The 18,508-nt window shown below is 34.1% G+C and overlaps 1 protein-coding gene across 1 annotated transcript in view; it reads left to right on the top strand.

The window, feature by feature from the left end:
• Window positions 1–18,508, top strand: part of LOC482849 (disintegrin and metalloproteinase domain-containing protein 5-like) — a 134,604-nt gene that overhangs the window by 27,168 nt on the left and 88,928 nt on the right. The window contains exons 9-12 of the mRNA XM_038560015.1: window positions 5,704–5,775; window positions 5,956–6,119; window positions 6,887–6,968; window positions 13,722–13,858. Coding sequence (XP_038415943.1) covers window positions 5,704–5,775; window positions 5,956–6,119; window positions 6,887–6,968; window positions 13,722–13,858 — 455 coding nt within the window. The remainder of the gene's footprint in view (window positions 1–5,703; window positions 5,776–5,955; window positions 6,120–6,886; window positions 6,969–13,721; window positions 13,859–18,508) is intronic.

Genomic DNA, 18,508 nt, shown 5'->3' with positions numbered 1-18,508 from the left:
TCACCATTTGCCTTAAATTGAGCCCTGGGTGTGTCAGCTGGTAGCATCCTTGGGCAAGTGGTATTCACTATCAGTGCATATTTTTGGGTGAGACTACTGACTGAGTTTTGAAGTTGAGGGTAGGTGCTGCTGGCTGAGAACCATTGTATAGGAATACTGACTTAGTTCCTTGCCCAAGTGAAGCTGTAGGATAGGCTCTGCAGTTGCCTGGATTCTCTAATCAGAATTCCTAGGCTTCAGGACTGTATATATACTCAGTATTGGGCAGGGTTATGTATTAGGTTATTGTCCTGGTATGGCAGCGGAATGAGCCTCATGGTTTCTACAGCTCATGTTTGTGGACCCAAGTCAGGCAGCTCTATGCATTGAATTCCTGGCCAGATGAGGCTACTAGTTCTGCTCTACAGGTGTGGAAGGCAAAGATCTGTTCATTACTTAAGTACTACTGTAGGCAGAGCTGCAGGGTGGGCTATGTAGCACCCTGTGTTCTGTTATGTTCCTGGTTTGATGGACGAAGGCTATATTCAGCAGTGAGCTGGGATATGAATTAGTTTCCAGGCATTGCAGTGTCCTCAATACAAAACACGACTGTGGTTGTCTCTTGTTTCAGAATCATATTAGGCAGAACTGTGCACCAAATTCCTTGGCCTGGACAGGCCACCAACCTAGCTTTACCTAGGTGGTCAAAATCTACTCTAATTGGAGTTGCAAGATGGGATACACAGAATCCTGGAGCTCCAATTATGTTTCCTTCTCAGATGGGCTTGAGACTGTATTCACCTTTGGGGATGGCTGTAAATTAGTTTCATTCCTGGTTTCAGCTGCAGAACAGGCCCTTACCTAGAAAGCTCCTTCTTTATGGATCTAATCAGACAGAATTGCAACCTCAACTCCCTGGCCAGTGAGGACCATCATCCTGGTTCTGTAGATGCAGAGACACTTGCCAGGCTTTCTGTTCAAGTGTTTCTAATTGGGCCTGTTGGGTGGGCTACCAGGATTTCAGGGAGCTCTGGTTAGGTTTCTTTGTTGGCAGGGTTAGATGGAAGCTGTATTCAGCAATGGAAAGGGCCACAGATTAGCTTCACTCTCTGGCAATATTATGTTACAATATTATTGAGCTACTGTTGTTTCTTCCTTATGATAATGCTGTAGTGGGCAAACAGGTGAAAATCCTTATTCTTAGGGAGTACATGTGGAAGTCTTTGCAATTTAATATCAAATAGTCCAGAAAAATGAACAATGTATGCCCAGATCTACCTCTATAAACAGATATATATATATGGAAATTTATCTAACATTAATAGTAGATTCATCTAATTGAAGGATATAAGGATAGTCTTTGAATTTTAAATTTTATGTATACTGATTTTTTTCATAATAAAAAGTAAGTTGTACTTATCAAAATTAATGACTTCTGAATGTAATTTTATGTAAATTATACCTCAATAAAGTTGATCTAAAAATTTTGGAGCAGAGTAACAAGAAATAGGTATTTCAAAAAATATTTACACAGACTTTATCACTAAGTAAAAAAGAAAGAGAAATATACTGCTGCTTCTAATCACTTGGCAGGGTGTGGGGTTGTTTCATTTACTTAATCATATCCATCAAATTCATACTAAGAGATAGTAAGAATTTTGAAAACAATAGTTGAATACTGCTAAGTCCTAGAAATTTTTTATTGTTACCTTGTAAGAGGTTTTGTGTAAGTGGTCTGGTGGATAAACATGGAGAAACTTGTTTTACAATGTTTAAACATATCTGAATATACAATCTCAAATGTATAACTTTAAAATCAGCCCCCAAATATTCATATATAACCTACCAAAAGTCAAAAGGAAATACCATGAAGACATGAATAAGAAAATAGAAAATTATAGATCAGCTCCATTGATTACAATGTGAGTAGGTTAACTATCTCTTTAAAGTGCAAAGATTCTCAGCTTACATGACATATGTGAGACAGCTTAAACAAAATGGCATTATTAAGAATAAAATTTTTTTTAAAAGACCTTCAAAAATATACCGGGATTGTCAATTAAAAAGATGATCAAGGTGGTATTACTAACAGGCAAATTCAGGATACAAAGCCTAAAGTAGAAGAATGAAGATATTTAGGTTGAAAAGCACAATTCAAGTTAAAGATGCATTTCTAATAGTGAACTCTTAGTTGACAAGTGAGTTATGAAGAAACTAAAAAACAAAACCTCTGGAAATATATCAAAACCCAAAACTATAGTGGAGTACATTAAGGCATTTTTCTTAGCCTTTAAGATATGGAAAAAACATGTTAACAGAGATCAAATTATTTATTAGCCAGCCTCACTAAACACTTATTTACCTTTGTAACTTCTGAATAGGTGTCACATATATTCAAATTCCTAAAGATGTCTGTAGGAAATACATACATCAGTAGTCATTTCTAGGTCACAAGGAAAACACCAATAATTTTGTAAAAGTAAAAATCAATATGCCAAAACTCTATCATAATATACTAAAACAAGAATTAAAAGAGATAAAGAAAAATAATACAGTGAAAAAATTTTAAATACTATCATGAGTAACTTTTTTCAGAGTGGAAACACAAAACTATAATTATAAGTTATTTAGAAATTAATGAATTTTATACAATATTTTAAAAATTTGGAGCATAAGGATTAATTATAGCAGGCTAGGTTGTACTATGATAAAAAATCTTTTTTTAAATGTATTTATTACCTTTATTTTTAATTTAACTTGGTTGAAAATGTATATAATTTAGTAATAGCTGTTTAAAAATTGGGTTGAAAATTTAAAAATCAGCTGTAGTGAACCAGTATAAGCCTGCTATAGCATACTACTGGATTACTATAATGTCTCCTTTTTCATTCCTGATTTTGGTAATTAATGTGGTCTTTTTCTTTTTCTTTGCATGTTTTTAAATTTAAATTTTGGTTGTTAACATAGAGTACAATATTGGTTTCTAGAGTAGAATTCAGTAATTCATCATTTACATGTAACACGCACTACTCATCACAAGTGCCCTCTTTAATACTCATCATTCATTTAACCCATCCTCCATCCTCCCCCTCCATCAACCCTCAGTTTATTCTCTATCAATTTTTTCTCTTTTTTTTTTTCTTGAGAGGGAGTGGAAAGAGAGGAAAAGGAAAAGGGAGGGAAAGAGAGAGAGAGAGAGAGAGAGAGAGAGAATGATCAGGGAGAGAGGCAGAGGGAGAGGGAGAAGCAGGCTCTCTGCTGAGCAGGAAGCCCGATGCAGGGCTCAATCCCAGTACCCTGGAATCATGACCTGAGCCAAAGGCAGATACTTAACTAGCTAGGCCACCCAGGTGCCCCTTGTTCTCTATCATTAAGAATCCTTTGTGGATTGTTTCCCTCTTTCCTTTTTTTTCCCCCTTCCCATATGCTCATCTATTTTCTTTCCTAAATTCCACATATGAGTGAGATCATTTGGTATTTGTCTTTCTCTGACTTACTTCACTTAGCATAAATACATTCTAGCTCTAAAATGCAGATTTGAAGGGATGTATGCAACCCAATATTTATAACAGCATTATCAACGATGGCCAAACTATAGAGCGAGCCCAAATGTCATCAAGTGATGAATGGATAAAGAAGATGTGGTACCATGGAATAATATTCCATTTATACCATGGAATATTATTCAGACATCAAAAAAGAAAAAAAAAGCAAAATAGTAATAGCTAAATGCAGTTTAATTTTTGTTCATGTGATGTCAGCCATGGATCTAGGTGACTCTAGACAACTGTCTTCCATGTGTTGGCTCAGCCTTCCAAATGCTTAAGATTTTTGGTATTTCTTTACTGATAGGTTTTCTCTCCCAATTTCCAAGCCAGTAGAAGAGCAGACCAGACAGACATGAGCCATAGTAGAGAAATACTTTGTCTCAGAAGTGTCACTTATCACTTTGTCCTCACTTCATTGTCCAAAGTGAATAAACTGGCCATGCCTATATTGGCCATGCCTATATTCAGGAAGGGCTCCTGAACTAGAAGAGAGCTGAATATTGGTAAATAGCTAGAATGCCTACCACAGAGGATAGTATCTAAAACCGTAAAATGAGGAATGTGAGGAGAATAGACAATAGTTAATAAAACATAAGTTGATAAACAGAAACATTAAAATAAATAAATTTAAGAGCTTGTTGTTGAAAAATAAATGGTAGAAAGTATAATTAAGCAAAAAGGACAAATACATATTATGATGTTAGTAAAGATTAAGATGATATAACTATGACTTTGGAGAAGATTAAAATTAACAAGTGCAAATTTAATGAATTCTCCAAGGGAGATAAGAATTTAAGTCAAATCATGTTTTACACCTTAAACCTACACAATATTATATATTAACTATATCATAAAAAGCTGGGGAAAAAAGAATTTTTTTCAGTTGTCTGTGTTAGGTATAGTTTTAAAGGAAAGTTTTTAAGTGTTTTGGCAAGACATAATTCATGTACTAATACAATTTTAGGGCATAGGAAAAAATGCAACTTAGTTTTAAGTGGTGCTCTCATATTTACTAAGCAACATTCATTTGCTCAATCAATTATGACAAAGTGTGTGCACATATACAAACACATGAGAAACAGGTCCATATTAAAGCTATAAACTTCTAAATAAAATATTAATTTTGATCGCAAATTAATAGAATGTAATGCTTTGATCAAGGAATAAGATGGTATAGTGTAAGTAATCTATTAATGAAATGTATCAATAGGTCAAAAGATAAAAGCCATTGTCAATCACCATCAAAATGGCTATTGATAAAAATTCAACTCTTGTTTTTTGTAAACATTTAGGAAATAAAAAGATTTAGTTTTTTCTCAACACAATCTAGAATACTCATCTTAAACTGAACATTAAATGATGAAATATTTGAAATTTTCCAATGAAAAATCCAGAGCAAAGCTCACATACCTGACATCATCATTGTTATTTCACATTGTCTTGGCATTCTTTTTTTTTTTTTTTAGATTTATTTATTTATTTATTCATGAGAGACACAGAGAGAGAGAGAGAGAGAGAGAATGAGATGTACAGGCAGAGGGAGAAGCAGGCTCCATGCAGGGAGCCTGACGTGGGATTGGACCCCAGGTCGCCAGGACCACACCCTGGGCTGCAGGCAGCACTAAACCACTGCGCCACCAGGGCTGCCCTGTCTTGGCATTCTAAAGCAATTAGACATAGAAAGAGCTTATTGGAATAAGAATTTAGAACATGAGTTACATGGTGAAATGAAAGAATATACCAAATGCAGTATCCAGAGTCACATTAAGAGTGAACCTCTCATTTAGGATTTTCCACCTCTTTGTGCTTATATGTTTTGGTTTGTGAGTATATGTTGTTATTTTAGAAATAAGTGCACTTTAAAATACCACATTAAAAAATTAATTATTAAATTTTTATAAGCAATAAGTAATGCCACAAGCTGAGTGCACTAAACATTAAAATCATGTTATTAAATATTTTTATTTACTTCTTATATACATTAAGTTATAAATTGAGTTTATTTACTTATTAATTTTTGGAAATCATTGTTTATACATCATTATTGATTTCCTGGATTTCAACTGGAATGTAGCCCTATGGCTACTTTAAAATGTAGCAAATTGTGCATGTAAAAAATGTGTAATATATTCTTGATGGCATCCACTAATTTTTAAAAATAGTTTATCTTTTTCAGTTTGATTACATGGGCTCTGATATAAAGGCTGTAACACAGAAGGTTATTCAGATAATTGGCTTTGTTAACACCGTAAGTTTTAAAAAACTATTTTGTTTTTTTGTTTTGTAAAAGTATAAGTAATATGAATTGATATGTATAGTATTTTGCTGTGCTATTGAAATTCCCAAAATCAAAATACTGAATTATTTTATATGCATTTTTCTGAAAGTTTAAAATAATGTTAAAATTTATTATTGTTTTTTTTTTTAGATGTTTTCCCAGTTAAAACTGACTGTTGTAATATCTTCCATAGAAATCTGGTCAAATAAAAACAAAATTTCTACTATAGGAGATCCTAATAATATATTATCTAGATTTTTAGAATGGAAGCACAAGCATATCTTCCGACCTCATCAGGTTACATATTTGTTTGCGTGAGTACAGCATTCCATATTTGTATAGCATTAAAGGAATAACTTGAAGTGATCTCATGTTAATTATAAAAAATAAGCATTTAAATGTTATGTTGCTCTAAATTTGATATGCATCATGGGATGGGAAAAGCATATAAGTTAAGAGTCTTTGTCCTCAAGGAGCTGATGTGGGGCAATACTTAAAAAATACTTTTATAAGCTGACATAAAATTATCTGATATAAGTAAAATTACATAAAAGTACTGAAATATCTAAGAGAGATTAATTATGAGTGATATAATTTCTTTGTTTTCTTCTGGTTTGTAAAGTTATACTACTTGCTGCTGTCTCACATTCTTGTCTCTCATCTGACCTTTTTCTTTATCTGACTTTTTAATAGCATGAATATATGGAATTGTTACATGCTCTAGAATCTTATGTGCAGAAAAATTATTAATCTTTAGTGAATTAGTAAATAAGAAAATCACAGAAAATTTTATTTTTAGAGCTATAAATATACAGGGAACTAGCATAAAAACTATAAACACTAGTGCAATAACTTTTTGCATAAATTATTAGGCCTTATCCTTATTATACTTCCAGATGTTTATTAAATTTAAAATTTACAAAATATTAAATTGCTCTTAACATTGATGGTTTGAGAAAAATGTACTTAAATAGTTTAATTCAGAGTAGCTTAGGCCATAGGTAATATTTGTTGCTATGAAAATGATTGTCATTAATAATACCACTCATATGCAATTCTGAGGAAAATTATTATTTTTTAGCTTCCAGAAATATCCTAGTTTTATAGGAGCCACATTTCCTGGAAAAATATGTAATAAAAATTTTGCTGTAGGAGTTGCTCTGGTATGTAATTATTTTCCAGTTCCTCATTATTTTCATGTTTCAAAATTTCCTAAATATTTTAAAGAATGAATATATCTATTGCTTAGTTTATTAATCCTTTAATAGTTTTTTATATTACTAATTTGGAGCTTAAATATTAAACTGTATATAATTGCTTTTAGAAATAGAAAATTTAGGGGTTCCTGGATGGCTCAGTCCATTAAGCATCCAACTCTTGATTTTTGGCTCATATCATGATCTCAGGGTTGTGGGATTGAGCCCTGCATTGGCTCTGTGCTCAGTGGGAAGTCTGCTTGAGATTCTCTCTCTTCTTCTCCCTCTGCCCCTTAGTCTCCTAAAATAATAAATAAATCTTAAGAAAAAAAGAACATTTATGAATTGAACTGATTATAATGCCATATTTAAAAAAAACATATTTTACCTAAATAAATTTTTTGAACAGTGACATACTTCCATCAAAATTTATTACATAATCAATGTAATTTTAATGTTATTAAACATACTAGCTTTTCTCCCAACATTAATAATTGGTGTAAATTCATGTGATTTTTTTATTATTTGATTGTTATTTTTTCTATTTTAAGGTAACTATTTTATTAATGCTTTCAATTCTTTGGGGTGTTTGGGATGAGCAGACTGTTGGAGGAAGAAACAGCCATCAAATATTCATAATTACTGTTTTCTGGTAAAAGTGAGAATGAGCTCCTACTATAGATTTATATTCCTTTTGCAACAACTTGTATAAAAAGTAGGGAAAGGAACTAACAGAATACTTCAAAAAAAGAAGTCTATACTTTGTACTGAGCCAGCAGTACAGTTGGTTGTATTTTGGTAGCATGTACAATGAAGTGAATTGTTATTGACAGATTAGATACTTATAATCAGTTCTGATATCTACTTGTTATCTTTCCTATAAATTACATATTGATTGATTAGATAAATCCAAAACCAGTCTGGGTTTGTTACCATGGCTAAGAGAACAGACATTTTATAGGGATTTGTTTTTATTCTCAGTGATTGCTTTTGGTCTTCCTTTAGCCAAAGCTTGAGGAAAGACCATCAGAAATTGTCCAAGTCTTCATCACTGTTGTTAATTCTTGAAAACAATGTTTCATTGCTGAGGACTAATTTTTAGATTGTGCACGTGTGTGTGTGTAAAGCAAATAAAGCAGGTGATAAGAATTATTGAATATAAGAGGTTAGTAAAAAAAAAAAAAAAAGAGGTTAGTATGTGTATTTTCCTGATGCCATTCTTAAGACTAATTTTGATTGGCATTTTTAAAATAGAAATTTGTAAATAAAAAAGATGAAAATATCAGTTTAGTAAGAATACTGTAAAAATATCATTATAAAATTAAAATATAAATGTAAAAATGTTATTTTTGTTAATACTAGCAACAAAGAGTTTGAAGATTAGATTTCAGGAAGATAGCTACCAATCATAATATTTTAAGGGTTTTTTTTAAAGTGACAAAATAATTAAATAATTACTTCCTTGAATATGGTGACCTTATTAAATGTCTTGAAATCAATATAAAGTCCTCCAACTTTGTTTTTTGTCACTTGTCTATATACAGCTTTGTATTCTCATAAAGTTTTTCAAATCAGCTTTTCTAGTTACATGCAGACACACAGATACACAGATGCAGAGGCTTACTTAGATTTTGATTGGAATGGTGTGTAATTTATAAATAAATTACGGGAAATTTATTTTAACAACATTGGATCTTCCAGTGTCCACTAACTTGATTTATCTCTCCATTTATTGATGTCTTTTAAAAATTCTCTGTAGAGGGATGCCTGGGTGGCTCAGCGGTTGAGCGCCTGCCTGCCTTTGGCACAGGGCATGATCCTGGATTCCTGGGTTCAAGTCCCACATCGGGCTCCTTGCATGGAGCCTGCCTCTCCCTTTGCCTGTGTCTCTGCCTCTTTCTCTGTGTCTCTCATGGATAAATAAATAAAATCTTAAAAAAATAAAAGTAAAATAAAAATTCTCTGAGATTTCATATATCTTCTGCTAAATTTATTCATAGCTATTTTATATATCCTGATGCTGTTATGACTGATATTGATTGTTTAAATTCATCTTCTAATTTTTCACTGCTAGGGTATATATATATATATATATATATATATGGTCTATTTTTATACATATTTGTATATATAACCTTGCTGAATTTTTTTTAACCTTGCTGAATTTATGCATAAGATCCATTTTTCTACCTTTAATGAGATATAATTGACATAATATTGTTTAAGACGTACAGCATAATGATTTGATATATGTGTATGTTGTGAAATATTTTCATAATTAGGTTAGTGAACACATCTATCATCTCACGCAGTTGCTATGTGTGTGTATGTGTGTGTGTGTGCGATAAGAACGTTTAAGATCTACTTTCTTAGCAACTTTCAAATATACAATACAAATATATAATACAATTGTATTATTACTATGTCACTATATTCCTTTTCCATTCATCTATCAGTGGACACTTAGGTTGTTATCATGTCTTGGCTGTTGTAAATATGGATGTAATGAACATAGGGTACAAATACCTCCTTGAGACAGAGGTTTTCTTTTTTCCAGGTATATATACCCAGAAGTGGAACTGATGATTCATATGACAGCTCTATTTTTGTTTTTTTTCAGGAATCGCCACACTTTTCCATATTGTTGGTACCAATTTACATTCTTATCAACAGTGTACAAGGGTTCCATTTTCTTCACCAGCATTTATTATCTCTTGTCTTTTTGATAATAGTCATTCTAATAGATGTGAAATGATACCTGTAATTCCCTGATGATCAGTGATGCTGAGCATGTATCTTTCCATGTACCTGTTGTCTATTTGAATATTCTCTTTGGAGAAATGTCTATTCAGGTCCTTTGACCATTTATTTTTTTAAAAAGATTTTATTTAGTTTTTTAAGAGAGAGAGTGGTGAGGAGGAGCAGGAGAGGGAGAAGCAGACTCCATACTGAGTATAGAGCCCAATATGGAGCTCGATCTCATGATCCTGAGATCATGACTCAGCTGAAATCAAGAATTGGATGCCCAACTGACTAAGCCACCCAGGCACCATTTCTTTGACCATTTCTTTATCAGTTGTATGAGTTCCTAATACAGGAATTCTTATTTGGCTTTGATCGTGAGTTGTATGAGTTTCTAATATATTTTGGATATTAACCCTTTATCAGATCTGTATTTTAAAAACCTATTTTTCCTAATCTCTAAGTTGCCTTTTTGTTTTATTGATTGGTTCTTTTCCATGCAGAAACTTTTATAGTAATGAAACTTGTTGTTTGTGGTTTTGGTGTCATATCCATAAAATTATTGCCAAGACCAATGTCAAGATTTTTTTCACTATGTTTTCTTCTGATAGTTTTATAATTTCATTTCTTACATGTAAGTATTTAGTTCATTTTGAGTTCATTTTTGTAAATGATGTGAAATAGGAGTCCAGTTCCATTATTTGCATAATTCTAATATTATGTTAAATAAAAGTAGCAGGAATGGGATCCTTGTCCTGTGTGTTATCTTAGAGGAAAAGCTCTCAGTTTTCCACCTTTGAGTATGATAACTGTGAGCCTGTCATATATGGCCCTTATTATGTTAAGGTATATTCCCTCTATACCCACTTTGTTGAGATATTTTAATCATAAATGGATGTTGAATTTTATCTATTTTTTTATTCACTGTCCTAGTTTCTTATTTCTTTTTAAAATCTTCTTGTCTCGGGGATCCCTGGGTGGCTCAATGGTTTGGCGCCTGCCTTTGGCCCAGGGCGCAGGCCTGGAGTCCCGGGATCGAGTCCCACATCAGGCTCCGGGCCTGGAGTCTGCTTATCCCTCTGCCTGTGTCTCTGCCTCTCTCTGTCTCTATGTCTATCATAAATAAATTTTTAAAAATCTTAAAATCTTCCTGTCTCATTTTTTGCTTTCTGTGGTTTTAATTGTACATCTCATGGGATTCTATTTCCTCTCCTCTCTTAGCATATCAATTATATTAAAAAAAAAACTCCTTAGGCAGTTGTCATAGAGTTTACAGTATATATTTGCAACTAATTTGGTTGTAGTCTAGTTTGAATTAACTAACTGGACTAAAGTAGAACTAATCTAGTTTATTTTCATCAGGTATTGGAAGACATGCAGACATGGTAATGCAGGAAGAAGTTTAACATATAGTTCCCTAGAAACAGAAGGCATGCCTTGCAAGGGCCATAGAAGGAAGCATTAGGGTTGTTCAGGCAGCAAAGGGAGCATGGAGGAAATGTGGACAAGAGCCTTTGTTGGTTCTTTAAGGGAGGAATGGGTAAGGCAAAGTAAGCAGGCGTAGGTTTGGCTAGTTTGAATAATTTCAGCAGGCTTTCTTGCATAGAGACTGTCTAGTTTTCTGGTATCTGGCTCTAGTACCTGATTTTGGCAGGAGGAGAGTGGCCTGAGTATGTGAGCCTCATAAAAGAGGTGGTAGGGTATATGGGCTCTAGGTTGATTGGTTTCCATATGAAAGGCACACTTGCAGGTAAGTTGTTTTATTATCTTAATTGGGTAACCCTGGGAGGAGTCTAGCATTGGCAAGGCCCCAGATATCTAAACATCACAATACAGAAAATCAAAGTCATTTCTGTAACGAATGCAATTAACCCATTAATACAATTTGATTCATATTACCAAATTTCAGGGATAATGAAATTACAGAATACGGCATAAGTTGTGCTAAACAGCAAAGAAAGCATTTTATTATGAGAGTAAAAGGGAGAAACACAAGTGGAAGTATAAGGAATCCTTGTAGGCCAGTGCATAACTAAATTAAAGTACCTTGTATATAATGAGTCTTTATTTTTTTTTTTTTAATTTTTAAAGGAATTTATTTTTTATTTTTTTTAAAGATTTTATTTATTTATTCATGATAGACACAGAGAGAGAGAGAGAGAGAGAGAGAGAGGCAGAGACACAGGCAGAGGGAGAAGCAGGCTCCATGCAGGGAGCCCGACGTGGGATTCCATCCCTGGTCTCCAGGATCGTGCCCTGGGCCAAAGGCAGGCCCTAAACCGCTGCTCCACCCAGGGATCCCCTATAATGAGTCTTTATATACATGAAGGCAAGACATATTATGGATCAAGGATGCCTTCTCTGAATAGTTCTTTATTTGCCACTTGTTCACAGTGCTGTAGCCTGGGCCATAAGGAACCCGTCACCTTTTTAAAGACTATTTTTTAAGAACAGTTTTAGGTTCACCACATAACTGAGTGAAAGGTAACACAGACTACCCATATACCACTTGCCCATACACATGCACAACCTCCCTCATTATCTACATCTCTCACCAGAATGGTATATATTTTACTAAGGATGAACCTACATTGACCCATCAAAATCACCCAAAGTCCATAGTTCACATTAGGACTCAATCTTGGCATTGTATATGAGTTTGGACAAAAGATGATAGTTCTCCATTATCATAGTATTATTATGCAAAATATTTTCATTGCCCTAAAAATCCTCTATGTTCTGCCTATTAATTTCTCCCCTCCCTGCCTGCAAAAATGGACCTTTTTATTGTCTCCATAGTTTTTTTATGGACTCCCATGTAGTTGGAATCATTCAGTATGTAGCCTTACTTTTTTCACTTAGTAATATGCACTTAGACTTCCTCCATTTCTTTTCATGACTTGATAGCTCATTTCTTTTTAATGCTGCATAATATGCCATTGTCTGAAATATATCACAATTTATTTATCTGCTCACCTATTGAGGGACATCGTAGTTACTTGTGAGTTTTGGGAATTATGAATGAAGCTTCTATAAACATCTTTGTGTAGAAATTGGAAATGACCCGAAGGAGAACAATGATACTTCATGAGGGTTATTAATTTTCTATTTCTGTGTAACCTATTACACCAAACTTAGCAGATGAAAACAATTCAGTTATGTGGGCCAAGAGTCTAGGTGCATGAGGTCAAGGTGTCAAGGAGTGCTGTAATTATCTCAGGGTTCAACATAGAAAGGATTTGCTTCCAAAGTTAGTCATTTTGCTGTAGCAGATCTCATAAAATCTGTTTCAAACTCATGCATGTGGGCCTCTCTAGAAGCCTACTTCATGATGTCACAGCTGGCTTCACCTAGAGAGACTGAGTGAGACTTAGAATCCAAGTCAGTCTTTTTTTTTTTTTTTTTTTCTTCTACCACATCACACAGGAAACCAGGAAGTCAGTCTTTTTATAATCTATCTTGGAAATGATGAGCCATCTGCTCTGCTACATTTAGTTAATTAGAAGTCAGTAAGTCCAACCTATACACACAGGATAGGAATACACAAGGACGTGAATGCCAGGAGGTGGATCATTGGGATTCATGTCAGAGGCTGCCTACTACAAAGAGAATGTACAATTGATTGTTAAAATAAAAGATTAAAGTCATTTTATTTAAAATGACTCAAAGAATCAATACAGTATGGTGTTTGAGACTCTGTTAGATTAGCTAGGTAGCTAGTATTGTCATTAAGTATTAGTATTTTGAAATTAAACTATTTGTTCACTCATCCATATTTAATGTCTATGGTCCATATGCTTATATAACTCTACTACAGTTGGATCTACGTAGGCATTTTGAATGCATTGATTTTAAAAATGAGTTTATGTACTATTTTTTATTATTTAGCATAGCATACACTAACTTTTTATTATAGTAATTTTATTATAGAATAGTATAGGATTCTTAGCTAACTCTTTTCTTTTTCCTTATATTTAGTATCCAGAGGGTTTATCCTTGGAGTCATACACTGTCAGTATCGTGCAGTTGCTTGGCTTTAATCTGGGATTGAGTTATGATGATCCTGACATTTGCTATTGTTCAGGAGATGTTTGCACAATGTCACGTAAAGCAGTGTAAGATAATTTTCTTTATTGCACATATTCCTTTAAAAATTTTTGTTTGTTTTGGTTAGGAATTTTTATACTTCTATTAACCAAACTGCACTGACAATTACAGAACACTATACCCAACAACTATAGAATACATTCTTTTCAAGTACAATGGAACACATGCCAAAATAGGACCGACACTCTTGCAGGCCTCTCCATGCCTGATGAAACTCTTCCTCCTTCCTAAATTCTGGAGTCTGGCTTGTATTTTTCTCCCTTGGCCAGATTGAAAGCAACCTCTAGGGAAAAAGCATATGAATTGTGTAAATTCAGTAATGCCACATAAAGCTAAATGCTTTGATAATTCCATTTAAAACTGGCATTGTACAATAAAGGATGAACAGTACAATTCATATTAACAATTAAGAAAATTGTTTTATTTAGAAAGATGTTAAATTGTAAATAAATAACACCATGACCTATTGAGAGAGACTGCTGAGGAAAGGAAAACACTTTATTTTAGTGACATTAATAATATATTTTCCCTGCTTTATAAGTAGGGAACCCTATATTTCCACTTTGCTTGGGTTCCCACAAATTATGTGGCCAGTCCTGGTTGTTCCACATAAAGACTTGGTGTGCTTAGTATGTTCAATTTAAATTATTTTAGTTGGTGTGTAGCGTTACCTCATAGTGGTTTTAACCTGCATTTCTTTCTAAGTTAATGATATTGAATGATGTTGAACATATTATCATGCTTAATAGCTTTGTATATTTTCTTTGAAGATCCTATTCAAAAATCTTGTCAATTTAAAGAAAAACAAAGTAGAAATTTTCACACTTTTATTGAGTTGTAAGGATTGTTTATATTCTGGTTTGGAGTTCTTTACCAGATACCTGATTTTCAAATATTTCTTTCTTATTGTGCTTTTTTTGAGAAAAATTTTTTGATGAAGTATAATTTATCAATTTTTTGCATCATGGTTTTATAGCTCTTATATTAATTTTTATGATACATTTTGAATAAATTATGTATATGTGTTTAAGTTCCTTTTTATTTTTGCTAGGTAGGTTTCTGGTTATTCCAATGTCATTGTTTGAAAAGATCATCCTTTCCCCCACTTAATTAATCTTTTGTACTTTCATGTGTATTTTATTATAAGCTTTCTAATTTTTATGAAAACTCTTGCTAAGATTTTGGTAAGTATTGTGTTGTTTAATTGCATAGGCCAATAGTGGGAGAACTGTCATCTTAATAATGTTGAGTCTTTTAATCCTTGAGTATGATATATGTCTTTATTAATTTGGGTCTTCTTTAATTTTTCTCAGCAATATATTGTTTTTTGCAGTTTATATGTCTTGTACTTGTTTTGTTAAATTTATCTTCAAATATTTTATTTCTTTTTATTTTTTTTACTATTATGAATAGAATTGTATTCTTTATTTCATTTTCAGATCGTTCATTGCTAGTTCATTTGCTGTATTGCCAGTCCAGTGGAAAGCTTTTCTGGTAGGCAGGTTACTATTACTAGGTTTCCCTGTCAGTATTAGTCTGTCTCAAACCTAATCAATACTGAGGTTTCCTCTGAGAAGAACATGAAGTGCAGCTAGAACAGTATAGGTTCACTTACAACCCCTTTCTGCTGTTTTCCCATGTTCTAACTGTGTAATTTCTGGCCAGGGCTTCCAGGCTTTAAACAATTTGTGTTTAGTTTCTACAGAACTTTGGCATCTGCCAAGAATTTAGAATCACATTTTCTGTTCAGCTATTAATTTTGGAATCCATATTTAGTTTTATAAGATTTTCTCTGTTTTTAGTTTTGAGTTTTTGGCTCATGAATTTTATTTGTTTGTTGATAAGAAATGTAAGAGTGGAGTATTAATAAAATTCAATTTAGTTCTATAATGTCAAGAATTTAGAAATTAAGGGCTCAGTTGATTAAGCACCTGACTCTTGATTTTGGCTCAAGTCATGATCTCAGGATTGTGAGCTTGACCCTGGTGTGGAGCCTGCTTAAGATTCTCTCTCCAGGGGGAGGGGTAAGGGGGAGGTAGGGTAAGGGGTGGGAGGAGTAGGGGCACCCTGAGATTGTCCTGTTCCTCAAACACAGCCAGATAGTTATAAAATCATTATTAACACCCAAGAAATCAATCAGATTCTGAAAGAACAAAATCTGCCAAGTCTTAAGTAGAAAAATGGCCACATTTTGGGAGGTAAGAGGTGTGTAAGTTCATTTGGGGTAGATAAAGCTGTGGATCTGGTGGTAGGGAGGGAACCTGCTTATAGCTGCTATTGCAAGGTATTAGAAGCTGCAGAGCACAAAATCTGAACCTTTGGAAGTTTGCTACTGTCTGGAATGTGCCTGGCTTAAAGCTCCTTAGATGGCAAAGAAGGATAGAATCCCAAGAGTGACAGGGTGCCCTGAGGATACCCTGGAATGCAGGAAGAATGGGTGGTACCAAGTTGATGCACTGTTCCCAGGCATGGGAACCAGGAAGCCAGAGGAGAGGAGCAGATCTTAGTGCTGGCTTTTACTATAAACTATGAACTGTGGCATGGTCCTGCAACAGTTTTCCTGGGATGAGAGCAGTGAGTCTTGTTGCCAGCTTTCTGCTATAAACTTCGAACTGCTAAATGGTCGTGTGACTACTTTCCTGGGACTGACTGGCATGTATGGTGACATCCTCCCCAGGAGGAACAGTGCAGTTCCATGCCACAAGAGTTCCTGAAATTTGAAGTTTTGAAACTCAGTTGCATGCCTGAGATAGAAAGGCTTGGACACAGGCAGGGTGAACATAGGGTTCAGATGGAAACCGGGGACACAGATGTGACTGATTGCTCTTCTGTGAGGGCTCACTGAAGAGTAGGAGGTACAAAGTTCTAGCTTGGAGGCTAGAAAGCTGGTCACAGCAATTTTCATCCCCACCATCAGTGTTGAAAGGCTTTAGGAAACAAAACAGTACCGCCTAGTGAAGGCCATGGCCACCTACACTTAGCTCTGCCACCCCCTGTGCCCTGGAAATGCATTCTCACCAAAACAAGTCAGCCTGAGAATCAGCACAGCAGGGCCCTTCCCCAGAATACCAGCACAAACAACTAGCTCACACTAAGATTATTGGACACAGAGTACTGCAAGTATTAGCTCTAGGGGAAGTAGGATGTAGCTTCCTTTTTACTTTTATTCTTTTATTCTTATTTTTTTTCATTTATTTTATGTTTTCTGATTCCTTTTTAAATCTTTTATTATTAAATTTTAAAAGTTTTATTGTTATATATATATGTACACATATATATAGTTTGTTTGTTTTTTTTGCTTACTTCCATCTTACTTCATTTCTTTTTTTATCTTGGGACCTAGATTCTTTTGACAAGCAGACCAAAACACACCTTGTTTTTTTTTTTCTTGTCCCCCCAGCCCCGCTGCCCCATTTTCTTTGTTTTACTTTGTTGTTGTTGTTTGATCTTCTTTCTCTTTCTTTTTTTTCCTTTCTGGACAAAAAGATGAGATGGAAGAATTCACCCCAAAATAAAGAACATGAGGTAGAACACATGGCCAGGGATTTAACCAATATATATATAAGTAAGATGTCTGAAGTAGAATTTAAAGCGATTGTTATAAGGATACTAGTTGGGCTTGAAAAAGACATACAAGACACTAGAGAATTCCTTACTGTGGAGATAACAGAACTAAAATCTAGCCAGGCCGAAATTAAAAATACTATAACCAAGATGCAGTCCCAAGTGGAAGCCACAAACACAAGGATGGAGGAATCAGAAAAGTGGATTAATGATATAAGAAGATAAAATTATGGAAAATAATGAAGCTTAAAAGAAGAGGGAGAGAAAACTGTTAGATCACCAAGATAGACTTAGGGAACTCAGCAATTCCATAAAGTGAAATGATATCCATATCATAGGAGTCCAAGAAGAAAAGCAGGGAAAAGGGGCAGAAGGTTTATTAGAACAAATTATAGCTGAGAACTTCCCTAATCTGGGGATGGAAATGGGCATTCAAGTCTAAAAAGAACAGAGAACTCCCCTCAAAATCAACAAAAAGAGGTCAATTCCATGACATATCACAAGGAACTTGCAAAATCCAAAAGACTCCACCCCAAAATTGCTAGAACTGATACAGGAAAATTCAGTAAAGTCACAGGATATAAAGTCAATGCACAGAAGTCTGTTGCATTTCTATACACCAACAATGAAGCAGCAGAAAGGGAAATCAAGGAATCAATCCCATTTGCAACTGCACCGAAAACCATATGATACCTAGGAATAAACTTAACCAAAGAGGTAAAGGATCTATACCCTGTAGAATGTATAAATTGAAGAAGACACAAAAAATGGAAAAACATTCCATGTTCATGGATTGGAAGAACAAATATTGTTAAAATGTCTATGCTATCCAACATACACATTCAATGCAATCCCTATCAAAATAACACTAGCATTTTTCAGAGAGCCAGAACAAAGAATCCTAAAATTTGTATGCAACCAGAAAAGACCCCAAACATCCAAAGTAATGTTGAAAAAGAAAAGCACAACTGAAGGCATCAGAATTCCAGACTTCAAGCTGTTTTACAAAGCTGTGATCATCAAGACAGTATGGTAGTGGCACAAAAGCAGACACATAGATTAATGGAAGAGACTAGAGAATCCAAAAATGGATC

The sequence above is a fragment of the Canis lupus genome, chromosome 16, assembly GCF_011100685.1.
Source record: "Canis lupus familiaris isolate Mischka breed German Shepherd chromosome 16, alternate assembly UU_Cfam_GSD_1.0, whole genome shotgun sequence".
Taxonomy (NCBI): domain Eukaryota; kingdom Metazoa; phylum Chordata; class Mammalia; order Carnivora; family Canidae; genus Canis; species Canis lupus.
This window is presented reverse-complemented; position numbering and strand designations above follow the sequence as displayed.